At 45.3% G+C, this 18,985-nt stretch overlaps 1 protein-coding gene across 15 annotated transcripts in view; it reads right to left on the bottom strand.

The window, feature by feature from the left end:
• foxp2 (forkhead box P2) overlaps positions 1 to 18,985 on the bottom strand; it is a 121,770-nt gene that overhangs the window by 39,018 nt on the left and 63,767 nt on the right. For all 15 annotated transcript variants that reach the window (XM_029760868.1, XM_029760875.1, XM_029760876.1 and 12 more), the window contains one exon: positions 8,414 to 8,503. In XM_029760868.1, the coding sequence (XP_029616728.1) occupies positions 8,414 to 8,503 (90 nt within the window). The remainder of the gene's footprint in view (positions 1 to 8,413; positions 8,504 to 18,985) is intronic.

The raw sequence follows: 18,985 nt of genomic DNA, 5'->3' as shown, positions 1-18,985 counted from the left end.
ACAATACAGACAAACAATGAGCAACACGTAGCATGCAGACAGAGAAACATAAAACAAGCAACACGTAGCATGCAGACAGAGAAACATAGAACAATCAACACGTAGCATGCAGACAGAGAAACATAGAACAAGCAACACGTAGCACGCAGACAGAGAAACATAGAACAAGCAACACGTAGCATGCAGACAGAGAAACATAGAACAAGCAACATGTAGCATGCAGACAGAGAAACATATAACAAACAACACGTAGCATGCAGACAGAGAAACATAACAAGCAACACGTAGCATGCAGACAGAGAAACATAGAACTAGCGACACGTAGCACGCAGACAGAGAAACATAGAACAAGCAACACGGAGCATGCAGACAGAGAAACATAGAACAAGCAACACGTAGCATGCAGACAGAGAAACATAGAACAAGCAACACGTAGCATGCAGACAGAGAAACATAGAACAAGCACCACGTAGCACGCAGACAGAGAAACATAGAACAAGCAACACGTAGCATGCAGACAGAGAAACATAGAACAAGCAACACGTAGCATGCAGACAGAGAAACATAGAACAAGCACCACGTAGCACGCAGACAGAGAAACATAGAACAAGCAACACGTAGCACGCAGACAGAGAAACATAGGACAAGCAACACGTAGCACGCAGACAGAAAAACATAACAAGCAACACGTAGCACGCAGACAGAGTAACATATAACAAGCAACACGTAGCACGCAGACTGAGAAACATAGAACAAGCAACACGTAGCACGCAGACAGAGTAACATAGAACAAGCACCACGTAGCACGCAGACACTGTATTTATTTATTTTGCTCCTTTGCACCCCATTATTTCTATTTCTACTTTGAACTTTCTTCCACTGCAAATCTACCATTCCAGTGTTTTACTTGATATATTGTATTTACTTCGCCACCATGGCCTTTTTTGCCTTTACCTCCCTTATCTCACCTCATTTGCTCACTTTGTATATAGACTTATTTTTCTACTATATTATTGACTGTATGTTTGTTTTATTCCATGTGTAACTCTGTGTTGTTGTATGTGTCAAACTGCTTGCTTTATCTTGGCCAGGTCGCAATTGTAAATGAGAACTTGTTCTCAACTTGCCTACCTGGTTAAATAAAGTTTAAATAAATATATAAAAATAGCGCAAAAAGCAACAAAACAAAATACATAAAAGCAACAGTGTTTCCTCACCTCACGAGCTACAGACAACATGGAAAGCGGCAATACACACCTTGGGATTATGTTCACAAGTCTGATTGGCCTTTGTGATGATGGCTATTGGGCTTTCTATCAAGCACTTTGAGAGCCTGTTTGTAGACAGTCTGAATGGGTTTTAATGTTGTACAGCAAGCTTGGGCCCAACTAGTCAAGCAGTATGTTAAGTAGGGGAGTATCATCGATTCGAAGTACAGTTTTGCTACCTCTGTGTATGTGCAAATTGTTCCCAAATGGGCGTGTTCCAAGTATATCCTACTCCAAATCCTCAAAAAGTAACACATCATGTCATTGGTATGTGGGTTAACATGATTCTAAACAAAACAATGCAGAGCATGGCAATCAAAGCAGTCTCGGGCGCTCTCTGTTTGCTCCCTATTTGTTTATTTCCTTTGCCTTAAGAAAGCTGAGGAAGGCATACAGGAAAGACAGTGACTATCAACATGAACTTTGGAGGCCATGTGGTTTGCTGCTTAGGTCCAAAGTCTGAGCGCAGAACAAAGGACCTTTAAATTGGATCCTGATGAGAAAACATTGGCTGCCCCTCACACGAACAAGCACATCATTAAGGTGCTCTCTCTCGCTCGTCACACTCCGTGCCAGAGAATGAAACAAACCTCTTCACGGCTGCAAAAAGGTCAACTTCTTCTCCGGAGAGAAGTGATCAGGTACCTCTAGACTCCGCCAAGGCAGCAGTTGCGGTTTATTTCTGGTGAGAGGCCTCGTAATTTGTTTGATTTGACTGAGAATTGTGCGTTTAAAAAAACACCGCCGCTCGGTGGCTCTCTGCATCGAACCGGACCAATGGGCAGACGAATGCACCTTCGGCGATTATACGCAATTGGGCTTATCTTTAGGACAATGGATTTATGACCAAATCAAATTACACTAAAGGCCGGAGTAGGAGATATCCCACAGTATCAGAGTTAAAACTTAAACAATTAAGGGGTGAAAAAAAAGACGTGAATTTCTCTCAATTTCCGCAGAATTCACTTAGCGGTAATAAGTGGGGGAAGTTCCCGATTAGATGTGGGACTGAGGCATAAACAGGGCCGGAGATGGGATGGTGAATGGAGTGAATAACGTTAGGTTCTCTTCAGCACTAGCTAAACGGTCTCAGTGCTGCCACAGATACTGTTAAGATAAATAAAATGAGAAATGGAGGGGCGTAAGGTGGTAATTACTTGAGCTGCTTGGCAGAGACAAGCTTCAGTGTTAATTAAGGTGTTAGACCCATTTTAGCCCAGAGAAGAGAGAGAGATAGAGAGAGGAGTGAGAGAGAGAGGATGAAATTCTTCCAGTGTCCCCCACTAATTCATCTCAATCTCGGGCTCCCCAGGGGCCATGGGCCCCAAACTAGAGACTCCCTCTGAGCTGCTGAACTTCTGACCCCTCCAGTCCCTTTCAGCTGACACTGCTCATTTACTAACCAATTACTGCCAATGGTGGCCAGGCTCTTATTGATAGGGGGCAACTTCACAGCCAGACCACCAAGGCTTCCTCCCAGGCCTCCTTCCCTACCTGCAAGCGTTGCTAACTTTTCAGAACTTCTCAGAGAAGTGGGCCTAGCGCTATACATAATGTAATGGCTCTTTCTCTTTTTCAAAACACACACACACACACACACACACACACACACACACACACACACACACACACACACACACACACACACACACAAACAAACACAGACACACAGAGAGAGATCAATACTCCAGATTGTCAGGACTAGAGCTAAGTAGATTAGAAAATGTTTTCCCAAATCAGCACAGTACGCGACATGCAATCTATCAAAACATAAAGACACCAATTGCATGAAGTTGTCTAAAAAGAGTTGGGGGGGGGGGGTTATGGTAGGCTCAGTGGTCCTTCAAAACATATCTATCTCTGTGTAGATAACCCTGATTCCCTTTTAATTGATGAAGCGGAGGACATGTACTGTGTAACTGTCACGGCTGTCTGAAGAATGGGACCAAAGCGCAGCGTGTGTATCGTTCCACATTTTATAACAACTGTGAAACTATGCAAGACATACAAATAAACTAATGAACAAAACAACAAACCGTGACGAAGAGGTGCAACATACACTTACTCAAAATAATCTCCCACAAAACCTAGTGGGAAAAACAACAACTTAAATATGATCGACAATTAGAGACAACGATGACCAGCTGCCTCTAATTGGAGATCATCCCAAAATAAACAACAACATAGAAATACAGAAACTAGAACCCCACATAGAAATACAGAAACTAGACAAAACCCCCAACATAGAAAAAAGAAACTAGAACCAACATAGAAATAAATAAACTAGACAAAACCCCCTGTCACGCCCTGACCTACTCTACCATAGAAAATAAAAGCTTTCTATGGTCAGAACGTGACAGTAACAGTAATATGTCAGTACAACAGTGTCTATAATAGTGTTTATAGCCTCCAGTGGCTAGTGGAGAGGAGCAGACACACTGTATTATCACACTAGCACACTGTACTGTCTTTCCCAGTTGATATTTCCGAACGGGTCTCCTACCAGTTGTCTTGGTGTGTCCCGTAGTAGCTGCTACTCTTGGAGGGAACAGCAAGTCTGCCTTGTGATGTCCCAGGTACTACAGAGACCACTGGATCAGCCGCTTCATCAAATGACACGCTCTAAATTACAAGTGCTTCAAGCAGCTCAGTGAATTATAGTTCATCACTTGGAAAGGCTTCCCACTACCAGGGCTGCTACTCGTATCAGATCTGCCAGGTAGTATCCAATTAACACCCGGGCCAGAATAATCAGATTGCATGTGTAAGGGTCTGGTATAACTCGCTTATTGCTTCCATGCATCTTCTGTCAGAAGGTACATTTGTTGCTGCTACATCAAAGGTCTGGGGGATGTAGCACTTTCTTCATGTTTTTCTACAATACCGCCTGCTTGCCTTGGGGTTATATTTCAACTTCTTTTGCATCACAATGATGAACCTCCTCTGTCCTCGCAATTTAGCAATCTTGTCCTGTAGGTGTGTGTAACTAACACAGATGGGGGGGGGGGGGAGAGAATAAAATCTTGTTTTCTTGTTACAAAAGCATGCAGTCACTGAGGGTGTTTGAGTAAAAATGTGCTGACACTTTTTTTTCTCCTCCTTCTCCAAGAGTCAACAGAAGGTTTCTTCATGAATAATAACAAAATGTTTTTCGGCTGTGATCATTTTTTTCTTCTTCTCCTATTTTGAGATCCTACCACTACCAGGGGGAATGCAGAGCAGATAGATATGAATACATGTACATGTAAAATACCATCCTCAGCCAACCTACCTTATCCACCAATGTCTCCGTAGCCTTTTCTCAGTGTTCCATGTTCCAGATGGGGGACTATAGTCAGATGAATGTTAAGGAAAGTGGCGTAGGGATATTTTACTGTGATGAGATGTATGGCGGCGACCTTTAAAACAGTGACACCCTCAGGATGGCCCAGTGCCCACAGTCTGATAGGGAGGCAGATCTGGAGTCACTAAACCACGAAGAAAGGCAAGAGCCAACATCATATTTATAATACAGCTCCTCTCATCCATAAAACCAACCAACAGCCAACCTGGAACAGTCAGTCGTTTTACAAGGTTCAGAGTTCAACCACTGGTATGTTCATACCAGGTGGATTTGGTGGCATGATACTTGGTGTCATTACCGTTAAACTGCCTTAAAAACATGACATCGTGTTGGTTGACGCGCTCCTTGACAACACCGCATAAAAGAGAAACTGCTTTCGAAAAACACCTGTCACGGCTCGGGTTTTGCATGGCTGATGGTTAACCGTCAACTACAAGAGAGTCAGGGAAAGTCGGCTAGGGAGTCTTCCTATGTCTTTTATGCTAATGGAGCAGGGGCAAATCCAATTTTAACCTCTGGCACTGATATTTTGTCTGGGTTGCATAATCTGAAGAGGCATGGAGGGTCTAGCTAGCTACTCCACCATGGGGTGTCTTTGACACACAGAGTGAAGACCTCCTTTGTTAATCTACGGTGCTGTGCGATCACCTCGTTAACGCGCCTCTCACACCGTGTGTGTGTGTGTGTGTGTGTTGGGCTTGGTCAACCCTTTCCAACGGTCTTCAGAGGAGGTCAGCGGATCACTCCCACCTTCTTTATGCTGTGTTCATCAATGTGACATATCCTACCGCCATGGTCACTGCCCGACTCACCGACACGTAAACGCTGATCCAGCCCAGATACAGCTGTTTACTCAACCCTCCTCCCCCGAAAACACCTAACGTGCCTACCACACGGCTGCGGCGCCATCGTTATTCTGCGCACACGTTATACATCACCGTGTCAGGCTTTGTGGTGTACCCGGCGTGTTAAAGGCACATACGTCCCAGGTGGATCGCTAAGGCGGCCAGGGCCCAGCCCACATCAAGGGAGGAGGGAATCAGACATTAGAAAACAAAACAAACTAACAAGGGCTTCATCGACGGCGTCTGACAACTTGAGATGGTGATTTGGTTCGGGAGAACAATTGTCAGACTGCAAAGGCCTCGGTAATCCTCCCTTCCCTATTCGTCATCTCGCCCGTCTCTTTATTTGTATTCCAAATGTCAGTGTATAAATGCGTTCGGGGAGATAGATATTGCCACAGCGAGAAGGAGGGTATAACAGTAGAACAGAGACGAGAGGGTGTTGTGTGCCTTGGGAAATCCTTGTAAGCAGCATGGTGAAGGCGAGGGGATTTACTGGGAGAAATAGGTGTTTATTGAGCGCTCCCATGGGCTTACTGGGTAATGATAGACCTGTCACATTACGCAAATGTGGAAAAGCAGCTTGTGTCGCCACGTCAACACCGTGATGAACCACCGGATAGAATTAGTCAGGCGCAAGCCTTTAGCCGTTAATACAAGTAATTAAAATTGCAAGCTGATGCATTTATATGCTTGTGTACTAAATAATCTACAGTGTATTTGTCTTCCCTGCTCTTAAATACTGGAAAACGCTGGGATTTATCAGTGACTTAGAAGCGTATAAGCAGTAAGCAGGCCTGTCACACTAATATTAATCCATTCCATGTTTCTAGCTGCTTTAATAAGACAAGGGGATCAATTTCTCTGATACCTGCAGAGGAACACATGCAGTTAGTTTTGCTGGTGACTCAATCAAGACAGGTACTATTGAAGCGTGGAAGACATGGAGCTTTTTGGCCTTGTAATCCAGGTAAATAAAGCTAGATTGTTGGGTAAACTCAATTGGAAGATCGGCGATGCCGTCCCATAAAAGTGTTCCATATGAAAATTTGACAGCGCTATTACGAATCTCTTGGGCGATGTGGGCCCTGAATAGTTACATTATCGAGTACAGCATCCATACTGTACTACTTATCGTGCATTTTGAAACAATACAAATATTGATTATTAACAATAGAAAGACAAGTCAAAATGGCGGACTCGGAAATAAAACCATACAGCTAAAGCAACAATCAAAGCAACGTGGTGTCGCTGATACACACCTGAACACAACGGGCTAGCCTACTACCTCTCCACAAAGACTTTCCGTCCGGACAACTGAAAACAAAGAGGTGAAGACGTCAATAAAGGACGGATTAACTAGAGTCACTACACGCTGCTCACACGGCCCCCGATTCATATTGATTCATATCGCTAACATGAGGAGAGGATGGGAGTAAGCAAATGTAAATATTCAATATTTACCATTCTCTGCTGTTATTAGAGCCCGTGGATCGGTCATGGACCTGCTGCTAGCGCTATCACAGAGACTTACCCTCCATCCTATACTATTCCCCACTCCTCACAAGTATTGCACAAGTACAGCAATTTGCAGATCACTCACTGGGCTGTGAAACCCATTATTTTCTGCATACAGTACACCCAACTGGTGAAATGCCATGGACCTAACAATACTGTATAGAAATAGAGAATAGAGTGTTTTTGTTTGATAAACAATTAATATCTTCAAACTGACAGTAATGCTAATTTCTTTGCATGAAACGCGAAAGAAAAATGATCCATGAATGAATACGCCTGATAATATTAACACTTCTCGACACAGACACATTTCCTCGACTTGAATTATTTAAATGAAAAAGAAAGTGTGACGACGGGCGGCACGTCGCTTGAACCTTATCTTTTCGCCACCGTGTAATGAGGTACACAGGGGTGTGACTCCAATTGAAGGTGTCGCCATTGTTAGACTCTGTGAAAAATGTTAACGATGAGGTTAAAGCCAATTTTCCCCATCTCTCATTAAATGCACAGGGGTAGTAATGAGGTAAGCCAGTGCTCCGTGATAGCACTTATTAGCCGAGTGGAGGGCACACACTCTCACACTTCAATTTTAACCCCCCCCCACCCAAAAAAAACCGAAAACTTGAGAAGCAGTCGCAGATGTCAAGGGGCTTACATAATCATGAAGCTAGCGTAGCAAATAACCGTCTTATTGTTGACTAAACGAGCAGAGGGATAGATCCTGTGTGACTGTGGCTGGAGAGAAGGAAGAAACAGGAATAAAGGAGAGAATAAGAGGAGGAGTTGAAGGAAGAAAGGAGCAGATGATGCAGTGTGACTGTGACCCTTTATGCAAATCGCTGACAACCCGAAATAGACGGTAGCTATGAATCAATAAGGCAAAATGAGCGTTGAGGAGTTCAAATGACAGCTACTTAAAATGAGTTGCCTTTAACAAACCCTGGATTCAATCGGACGTGTTTGTGCAAACAAGTCACCTCTGGGTCTGGTGGCGTTGCAATAGTATGGATCAAATGTGGAAAAGTGTTGAGATCATCGACGTTGCACTTCCTACTTCTTCAACTTGCAAATATCGCTGCGTTTCATTCCATACAACAACCTTTATCTTCACACAAAGAAAAAATACTTCATAAAACTTTATCGTCTTTAACCCCCACCCTAATTCTATTACATCTGGTGAAAGATAGGAAATAAGACAATGTGTGGAGACTTGACCACCGAAAGTTGGAAAACCAGAGGCTGACAAATCGATTTGTTTCTTTGTGTATAAAACAGCTTGCTTTGCTTTGAGGACAGGCTGTCCCAGGTTTGAGAATTCCAATGACAGGTTCCAGAATTGCATTGCCAAATCAAACACACTTGTGGAGCAGAGGAAATCTTCTTTCTGAGACAGCATGTATTATGGATGGATTTAAGAGATTAGTGACCATGCTGCTCACCTGCAGTGGACGCTGTTTGTCGTTGTTCTTTGGAGATTTCAGGCCACTGCCTGGCTGTTGTAAGAGTAATTGCCTCGCTGCTTGTAGGGCCTGGAGAGAAAGAGAGAGAAGAGAACATGGATGGGGAGAGAGAGACAAGGGGGGCAGAGACAGAGCGTGGAGAGATAGAGATGGGGGAGAGAGAGAGAGGGGGAGACGAAGAGAGGGGGGAGAAAAACAGAAGAGAGAGACAAAGAGAAAAAAGCAAAACGTTAGATTTCTTTGGGATGACAACCAACCATAACATCTGAAAATATTAAGAAAAGCTATTAAACTAGCCAAAATCTGTCAAGAAATATTATCCAATATTTTCAGCGACACTCTCTGACATGGCTTACAGTACGCCAGAGATCCATTTTTGTGATAATTCACACAGAGCCATGATCAAGGATAAATACAGTTTGTCTAAAGCACCCTTGAAGAGGCAGTTGGAGAAAAAAAAAAAGCAAGGCGTCAGTAGAATTGACCTGTCTAGTGTGTGCTCAACTGAAATACCCACTTCTCGGCAAATTACTAGTCCATTTGCATATTCATAATATCAATTTGAAGTAGAGGCAGGCGATGTGGAGTGTTCCTAGAAGCCGTAATTAAAGTTGACAAAATCAACATCAGATTACCTTTGGAGTGAATTAACTAGGAGGCCAGGTTTAACACTATGCATTAACGCTGCTTATGCGCATGAAAAGAGAGAGAGAGAGAGAGAGAGAGAGAGAGAGAGAGAGAGAGAGAGAGAGAGAGAGAGAGAGAGAGAGAGAGAGAGAGAAAAAAGCCCTTTCCCTGCCAGATGAAATTTGCTCACATGCTGTTTACATATGGCAGAAAGAATTATAAAATCACACTCTGGAAATGTTAAACATCTATCATCAACACCTAGACGTGACTGATAGATTTATAGACAGGCTTGATTTCCCAGACACTTTCAGGGTGCGATGAGAAGATAAAACCGAAGCCCATGTAGTGTACTGTGTGTCTGACAAGTACAAAACGCATAGGTACGATGGCTACCTACTCCTCCACTGCTTCAAGGCTACATCTGACGAAAGTCAATATGCCAGAAAGACCATTGAGAGCAGCTGGCAGCAGCATACTGTAGAATAAATATCCTTCCCCCCAAAAAAACAGAGGCATACAGTTAAAAACACAAAAACAACACAACACCTTTACAGGTGTTTATTTTTGAGTGAAGGAGAAGAAGAAGAAGGGAAAAAAACACATCTCCTTCAGACGAGAGTGACACTTCTTCCTCCCTGAGAATCATGGGGCCTTGTTTTATTTTCCTGGTGCTTGCCAGTATCCATGACAACAGCTGCTTTGACAGGATGTGCATATGGCACTGCACTGCCAGCTGGTGTGAACAATGTTTGAACTAGTACATTGAGATGCTGAGCAAACAGGGGGGAGAAGAGAGAGGGAGAGACAGACAAGAGAGGGAGAGAGCGCGAGAGAGAGAGAGAGAGAGAGAGAGAGCGAAAGAGGGAGAGAGGGACAAGAGTGAGATGGAGAGAGGGAGAGAGAAAGAGAGAGAGAGAGAGAGAGAGAGGGAAGAGCCAGAGAGAGAAAAAAAGAGGGAGCGAGGGTTGCCACGTCTTAACCCTCTGGGACGGCAGCCATCCCCCTGATCAATTATGAAAAGACAGAGCAAGGGGGCCGGGGAGGGCCGGGGCTGCCACAGTCTGTCTGCTGGAGGCTCACAGGAGCCAGACGCGCTGAACCAAAGTAAACAAACACAATGCAGTGGCGCTGGGTTCTAACTTGCATTGATCCGTCTACCTCAGAAAGACGAGCCTCAGATTCAGCCTCAGCTGAAACCCACCAGTGTGATGAACCACGGCCTTAAACTTCACAAGACACTCAGAGGCAGAAGGGGAGGGAGAGAAAAAAAATCACCAACATCTACCAGGGCTGGCAGTACTACCTCTGTCACCGTTTGTCGACCTTTCTACGCTTTGCTTGGGCTTTTAGAATGAGGAGAAATTCAGATTTGTTTTCCGATTTGTGAATGATGTTTGCATTTGTGTAACGGAGCAAATGTGAAAGCTAAACAACTTTCTCGGCTTCGAGACTGCCAAGAAATCAGTGTAGTACTAAAATGTGGCCCCAACGAATCTAAATTTGACGGTGAATTGGGCTACTTTCTGAAACCCAAGTCCAGCACTGATGCCTGATTCACAATACAGTGCCAAACAGAACCACTACCGAGTGGCTTGGGTTGGTTTGCCCTCTGTAGTGTGAATCAAGCAGGCTAGGAAGGCTAGATAAATGGCTAATGGATGCAGCACAACAATTGGCAGCAGGAGGAAATGCTTCTCTGTCCTTGGAATCAATACTGACTGCTTTCTGCTGAACTGTAGAAAAACAAAAGACAAGAAAGTCACTCAATACAAGACACGGGTCAGAAGTAAAGAGGATGAGAACAGGACAGGGAATGAGCCGTTTTAACGGCGCTTCCGATATCGGCCCTGACAGCGTCGCGACTGGGACTGTACAGCTCAACTCCGTTCAAGCTTATTAGAGGGGAACTCTGGTCACAATCTAGAATTGTACTTTTCTCAAGCCCTCCGTATCAACACAGCCCCCGCTTTCTGAAGCAGCGCGGGAGTTTGCGATGCCTTAAAACTGACAGGAAAGTCATCGGTGGTAGCCGAGGTTACGTTTCTCCTACTGTCAGTATTTCTGAATATTCAGTCGTTACTGGGGGAAAGCAGCCATCCATTTTCACCATCCATATAGACTTGGCCTAACTCCACACACATACAGTGCTCTCTCCCCCCCCCCCCCTCTTCTCCGCCTGACTATACAAAGCAGGCATGCCAAGTAAAAGTCATCAAAAGTTTTTTGCTGAAGATTCGCGACGGCGCGCAGACAAAACATACAGAGCTGTCCTCCTATTTAACCTGGGTTGCTATGCACGGAAAATGACATCTCCTGTCTGTTAATGCACACACTGTATAAACAGAACAATGTCGCGCATTCTTGAGACGGCTGTAAGGGCCCGGCGAAAGAGCTCTGGCTCTAACATAAATAACAAGGCACTCAGAACGGCATATTTGATGTTGATATCCATCGCTGGGGATAGAAGACAAAAAAAATAAACACACGCACGCACGCACGCACGCACACACACACACACACACACACAAAGCTACGGCTCCACCGACTGATCCTTAGGAAAATAAGATTCCGCCCAAATGGATGTGGTGTAATTGGTTTCAGATAGCCAGGTCAGGAGAAATGAATTCAGGCAACTATTATGCGAAACGGAGGGAGAAACTAGAATGTTTACACAGGCACTCCCCCCCCCCCGCTACATGAATAGGCGTGCAGAGATCACTGCAAAGAGGAGAGAGACAGACTAAAGAAACATATGTCAGCCATATCCCCCCCCCCCCACCCCACCCCTCCAGTCCACAGCCTGTGTTTAGACTTAATGCAGAGAGGTAATAAGGAACACATCACAATGCACCTTTGTGAAGGGGGGGGGGGCATTCCAACATCTTAAACAAGCATGAAATACATTAGCGGCTCGCCGTGACTGGCCACACCATTACAAATCTACAGATTGCTTATGGTGGCTGTGTTTTATGTTAGGCCAGGGAGAAATAAGTCATCTGAAGGAATGCCACACGTTCCAATACGTACACTAGTGACTGTATGAAATGCACCCTGATATCAGAATTACGGTACATCAAAAGGAACCGTGACATTGTATTTGGATTGGGTATGTCACTTCCTGAACTGCACAGGTGGTGGACGTTCTAGTCATTAAAGAATGTAGAGTACCTGTATGATGCTACTTCCTTAGCATGTGTGTGTGTGTGTGTGTGTGCGTGTGTGTGTGCGTGTGCGCGTGTGCGTTAACAGTAGGCCCCATCCTCTGTGCAGAGCAGAGGGCCGCTGTTCAACAAGACTCTGTCATCCAGAACATCTCCAAGCAGACATGTCCAACTAGACACCAGACCCTGGGCTTATCTCCACTTACCCTCCACTTCACTGCTACCGGGAAACACAACTAGAAAACAGACAGAGGGGGAGGATGAAAAAAGACAAGTGCAACACTTTTTCAAGCCAGGGGAGAGAGGGGAGTCACATGCCATGGAAAACAAGGCACAAACAGTTTAAGCTGAACAAACAAACAGGGGCTGATTGGATTGTGGCCTGCTGGCGGTACGGCTGCAGGAGATAGCATAGGAGGGCCTGACACTACACGGCAAAATATTGACACCACATCGCGTTATGTAAGTGGATTCAGGATAGAACAGAGGCTAAGGCTTCCTCGGAGGGGCTGGTGGGATGAAGAGGGGGATAAAGCGTTCTACACAGTTCATGAATGCAGAAGTGGATGGACTTTCATGAAAACAAGCAAAGTGTGACCTGGTATCATTGTAACGATGGAATTGGAATCTTGTTGGAGTCTTTCACTGGATCAAACAGGAAAACAGATGCATGAATTACATCTGCATACAAAGTGGGTTGTATATTCTGTACACAAAATCGTCCAATTAGTCTGACACAGGACCAAAGCCTCTGTCTGGCTGTCTGGTGTATCCTCATATTGATTCCCTTAACTGAGGTGGCTTACTAGCAGGAGTAGAAAGATTTGTATCCCTTTCATAAAAGGTCATTCAGAACAGTAATGCACCAGTGGCTTCAACAATACCTGGCAGTGGTTCCCTTATCACCCCCAGCTCCACAAAGCCATCCCAGCACAATACAGGGGGATTCGCCTGCACTCTGCTTGACTGGCTCCTCAGAAAACAAACCATTATGGGAAAATAACGACACCTTTCAGACTGGAGTTACAGAAACAAACTGTAGCAGAGTCGGAGGACACGGAGCGGAGAGCTGGACTAAGGGCCCAACAAACAAGAGGTAAACAAAAGTCAGTGAGTTGGTGAATCAGCATCGGAGGGAGGGGAGAGAGAGGTCACACAAATAAATCATGCCATGATCTCATACTTGGAAAAAACTGCTTGTTGTGGAATCAGAGAATAGTGTTTTTCTACGGTTGTTGTGGAGAGGGACACACACACACACACACACACACACACACACACACACACACACCTGAGCAGTAGAGGAGAGGGAGAGGATGTGGGAGTAATGAGCATTTTTATGTATGAGTCAATAAATCAACAGAGTCTGCAAAGGTGGAAGGAGCGAGAGAGCGAGGGAGCAGTCCGTTGAGAATCTGCTTCAGCCACAGGACGGAGAGGCGAGCTAACCAGCAGAACAATGGGCTTCTGTGTGCCGCTCTGCTCTGCTTCCTCCATCTGGTGCCACAACTCACTACTAACAGAGCTAAAGTCTCTCTCTCTCTCTCTATTTCCACGTCCGTTTCTCTCTCTCTATTTCCACGTCTGTTTCTTCCTCTCCCTCCCTCTCTATCTTTATCCCCCCTCTCTCTCTCACTCGGTAATTCTCTCTAAGAATTCCTTCCATTTATTTCTTCTTTCTTTCTTTCTTCCCTTCTTTCTCTCTCCTCCTCCCTCTCTCTCCTTGTTTATTGATCCTCTAGATTAAGAATCCCAGGGCGCCGGGATTGTAACACACAAACAATGGAAATGATTTCGGGGTGTGCTTATTTGCCTTCCCCTTGCATCTATTTGGCCTGTGTCTGTAGACAATTATGCTTCCCCAGCCCCAGACTCAGGTGCTAATAACGAAGGACAAATAGAATCATATGTGTAAACTTCCCCCTCTGATGAAAATTTATATTAACTTTCTGCCACTGTAAACAGAGCCGGCATAGCTCAGCCCTCCCCAGTGAATTGGAAGATGAATTCAGTCATTGCTACCCCAGGAAGCTGTGCACTTATAGGGGAAGGGGGGGGGGGGGGGGGGGAATAGAAAATATGGAATCCTGCTCCATTGTGCAACCTCACACTTATTTTCCCAGCTCGGGAGAGAAACAAAACATGGGTCTGCTCAGCCCATCAGTGGAGAGTAAGAGAAAGAGAGAGAGAGAGAGAGAGAGAGAGAGAGAGAGAGAGAGAGAGAGAGAGAGGGAGTATTCTATTCTATCCATCCGCCCTGGCGGAGAGAGAAACGGTGCCAGCAATAACACACCAAACAGAGCGAGCCTGCCATCGTTCACTGCAACCACAAACATTCATACACTTCCCACCCCCTGCAGATACTGTCATGGATATTCTGTGCAAATACAAGGAAATCTTGTCTATGGAGCGAGCATAATAGTTTACAGTTTGCCAGCAACCTGTGAGGTGAACTTATACGCCACATAAAACACACCGCTGGGAGCGAGTCAGAGAACCACCTGACACCGTCTCGGGTGCATCTCTTCCCTGTTTCTTCCCTTATGAAATTCTATTTATCCCGCTTCTCTTCTGGTGGCTCTAGTAAAGCCTTCACTTTCAACTGCTGTATCTCGCTGGGCTTAGATCAGGTGACTCACGGACCATTCACAGCTCTTTTATCTGCTCGTCTTAGGGAAGTCCTTTACAGCCGAAACAACTGAAAGCTACCGCAATCTACTGTGAAAAAGAGAAGAGACTGCCTTTCACTTACACCTGAGGGAGATGTGCGGAGAGAGAGAGTGCATGCGTGAGTGTACGTGCGTGCGTGCGTGGCTAGTGTGTGTGTGTACAGCAGGGGTGGGCAAACTTTTTGGCTCGAGGGCCACATCGGGATTTTGAAATTCAACTGCTGCTGCATTTTTTTGGGGACCAATTATTTGTTAAAATCAATTCGCTGGGGCCTCCCGAGTGGCGCAGCGGTCTAAGACACTCCATCCCATCGCTTGAGGCTTCACTACAGACCCGGGTTTGGTCCCAGGCTGTGTCACAGCTAGCCGTGACCCATGAGGCGGCGCACAATTGGCCCAGCGTCGTTCGGGTTAGGAGAGGGTTTGGCAGGCCGAGATTTCCTTGTCCCATCGCGCTCTAGCGACTCCTGTGGCGGGCCGGGCGCAATGCACGCTGACACTGTCGCCAGGTGTACGGTGTTTCCTCTGACACATTGGTGCGGCTGGCTTCCGGGTTAAGCGAGCATTGTGTCAAGAAGCAGTGCGGCTTGGCTGGGTCGTGTTTCGGAGGATACACGGCTCTCGGAGTTGCAGTGATGGGACAAGACTATAACTACCAATTGGATACCACGAAATTGGGGAGAAAAAAGGTGTAAAAAAAAAAAGAAAAAGTTTTTTTTATTTTTTATGTCTTGCAGGCCGTACTTTGCCCCCCCTTGGTATACAGTATATGTGTTGGGGGGGGGGGGGGTGTGTGTGTATGTGCATGCCTGTGTGTTTGTCTGCACCCTACCACTTCTTAATGGTCCCGGCACACACTTGATTCCCCCTTCAAATGATTATGATCCATCTCCTTTTCACAGTTCCAGATGGCTGAACGTCACACAGTTGGAAGAATACCTACTATTAAACGTTGCATTAAAAGCATCTACAGTTCATTTAGAACAGGGCCGACCAGTGGAAAAAGCAATGCTTGGAAAGCAATGGATTGTAGCTAAAACGTGTGTGTTTCTGAGCGCTAGGGGAAGGTAGAATGAAGTTGTTTTCCACCATCAGTGTTCTGTTTGTGTCTGTCTTTAATGACGGGGAGTCACTAAGAGGCTCACACACCAAAGTGGACGGCCGGAGGCTACGAGCTTTCTGACTACGGTCACAGGAGTGCAGGGAACCTTTCAAAGGCATCGACGGAAGATGATGTGTTCGTGCAGGATGTCAATAAGAATACACATGCCTAAAATGATAAGCACACACACACACAAACACAAAAGTGCATGCACACACATGCGGACATGCACACACACACACACACACACACACACACACACACACACACACACACACACACACACACACACACACACACACACACACACACACACACACACACTACACTGCCAAAAGCCTTGAGCCATAATAGGACTGTGAACAAAATCCTATTGAAATTAAAATATGAAATATGAGAGTAAAGCTTCACTACATCCAACTCACTATTACCAATGCCAAAAACAGGCCTGGGCCCATATCTGAATGTTTTATTAACTAACCATCCTTGAGCTTGTTTGCGTGTTTAATCTCACCCATTAACACCCATCATTACCAAATAACCCAATGCTTATCATTGCTTATCAACCAAGGAATCATATACTGTCCATGAATGACAAGAGCATCTTGCGTTGGCATTAAGTAGACTGAAGCCTTGCCTCTTCCCTTCCACAGAAATGGAGCTTTAAGATACCTGGGATAATCAGCTCCAGTGTGCTTTGCTGTAGCCAGTTGATCACACCCCCTCGGAGGATCTCATGCTGCAGGTCAATAGAGTGCGTCTGGACCTGGCTGGGGCTCAGGTTGTGTGGTAAGTGTTACCTCCAGGGTCGATTAAATGAAACTCTGACCTTAGTTGTAAATGACTTAACCTTAATGACGGCATGGCTAACCCAATAGCCATTGGGCTGAGTGTGGAGCTAGGCTAGTACCGTGTATGGGCTGGAATATAGAGCGCACACAGCAGTTGTTTGGGCTAGGCTGTTTCTCATGTTTGTAGCCAATTCAATTGGCAGCCCGAGGAGGAATAACGCAGTCCTAAACTTGATTCATCTAGCTTTCCTGACACTACCAACAACGGCGGCACAAACAACAAGGGAAGAATTAATTAGACAGCACCGTGCACTGATTCGCTCAGCACACCTTCACCTTCTGTAGGTGACCAGAAAGTGGTTGTTTTCTGTTCGATTACCCGGGTCCTGTGTTGTCATTAGCCTCTATGGGAAGAGCCTCCGGCCCATCCAAGATGCCAGGGTGATGGATCTCCGGTGCCCAATCTCAATGAACGCCCGGTTCCCCCAAAGATCACTGAAGTTAATGGCCACTACATCTAGCCGTGGAGGGCCAATGCATCTCCGTCAACTGTTTCCCTGCTTATGGAGTTACGCTTTCAACACCTCCTTCTCTTCACGTACCATCCCCACCACTCTCTCATCCAGTTGTCTTGTGAATATTCCAATTACTCCGTGTGTCTGACCTTTAAGTGAGCTGCGATAGATACAGTTATCTTCTCCTCTCTGACACGCCGCGTCTATCAATCAGTGTCTTGCCTGCCTGCCTGCCTGCCTGCCTGCCCGCCCGCCCGCCCGCCCGCGGTGGAGGGAGGCTGGGAAGTGGAGGAAGGCTGGGAGGGAGAGAGGAGAAGAGGAGCTATGGCGCTGGGAGCGCTATCACCACACTGCTCTGACTAGAGAGTTGTGCATGGTTAAGGTGGGAAATGAGAGGAGCACAAGCCCCATTGATAAAGACGTACACACACACACACACCAGCGAACACATCTGCAGGCATAGACACAAGCAGTCACAAACACACACATGCGCGTACGCAAACACACACACACACTGGTGGAAAAAACAACGTGAAATATATTTGTTTCAGACCACTACCTGGCTGACTATACCCTTGCTTCCATAAACAAAAGCCCCCTTTTTCCACCGGCATCCCATAACACGCTTATAAGAATAACCTCCGAGCGTGAAAAAAGTCATACTTCTTTAGTTTCATTCTTTTCCTCCCCTATCCAAAGGGCTAATCTACATCTTTCATTGAATCAAGAATGGAAATTCAGGAGAAATGCTTCTTTTTCAATTTCATGCTGAAGTAACTCAAGTTAGTGGATGTAATTTCTCCTAACAAGAAAATGTATCACTGTGTCGCTCACTTAGTGTGTCCATGTGAGAAGCGGGGGGCTTTTTGCATTTTCTATTTTTTTAAGGCTTTGATAAATGTGCCAAAAGCACGATCACTCCCTCCACAGCACTCCACACAAGGCCGGCACAATTACACTGGTTATTAAAAAAAACCTCTGACTTGAATCTATATCAAAAAAGAAATGACAGATAATTTATAGCGAAGGAAGGAGCTACTGCATAGAAATATAAAAAAAGGGAAGGGGGGGCTCATACCGCAAGAGTCTCAAACCTCAACATTGTTCAGATGATCATGCATTGTATATCTTTGATGCTGTTGAACCTATAATGCAGTTAAAGTTCGCACAGAAAGTGATAAACATGCTGTAATGTTGAAGTCTGAAATACAGGAAATCAACTGTGAAATTATGCGGATGATAAAAACTTGTACCAAAGAAGCAATATTTCTGCACTCTAACAACATTGACAAAAGCCCATGGTTGACAAACGACAGAAACTCGTTTGGGGTAAAAATTTGACATTTGTGCAAATTACGATTATCATTTTCATAGGGAATTGGATGATGAAGTCCAAACAGGTGAAACTGAACGCATAAAGCAGCAATATCACTGAAACAATCCCACGCATGGCCAAGTCACTCAGCTAATGTATATTTATCATGTAAACTTCTGATAAATGCATATGCAGAAACAATCAAATCTTCCCATTTTCATTGGTGCCTCGTGCACAAAGACTCAAGCGTGAAACCCAATATCAGCTTAGTGTCTACTCGAGCTTGAAGCGTTGCTACGCATACCACAAAGCATGTTCTGCATATGCTCATAGCCTTCCCTTATCAGGCTGAAACAACGAAGCAGCTT

Source organism: Salmo trutta, chromosome 8 (genome assembly GCF_901001165.1).
Source record: "Salmo trutta chromosome 8, fSalTru1.1, whole genome shotgun sequence".
Taxonomy (NCBI): domain Eukaryota; kingdom Metazoa; phylum Chordata; class Actinopteri; order Salmoniformes; family Salmonidae; genus Salmo; species Salmo trutta.
The sequence above is the reverse complement of the archived record's forward strand: the minus strand, read 5'-3'. Positions and strand labels throughout refer to the sequence as shown.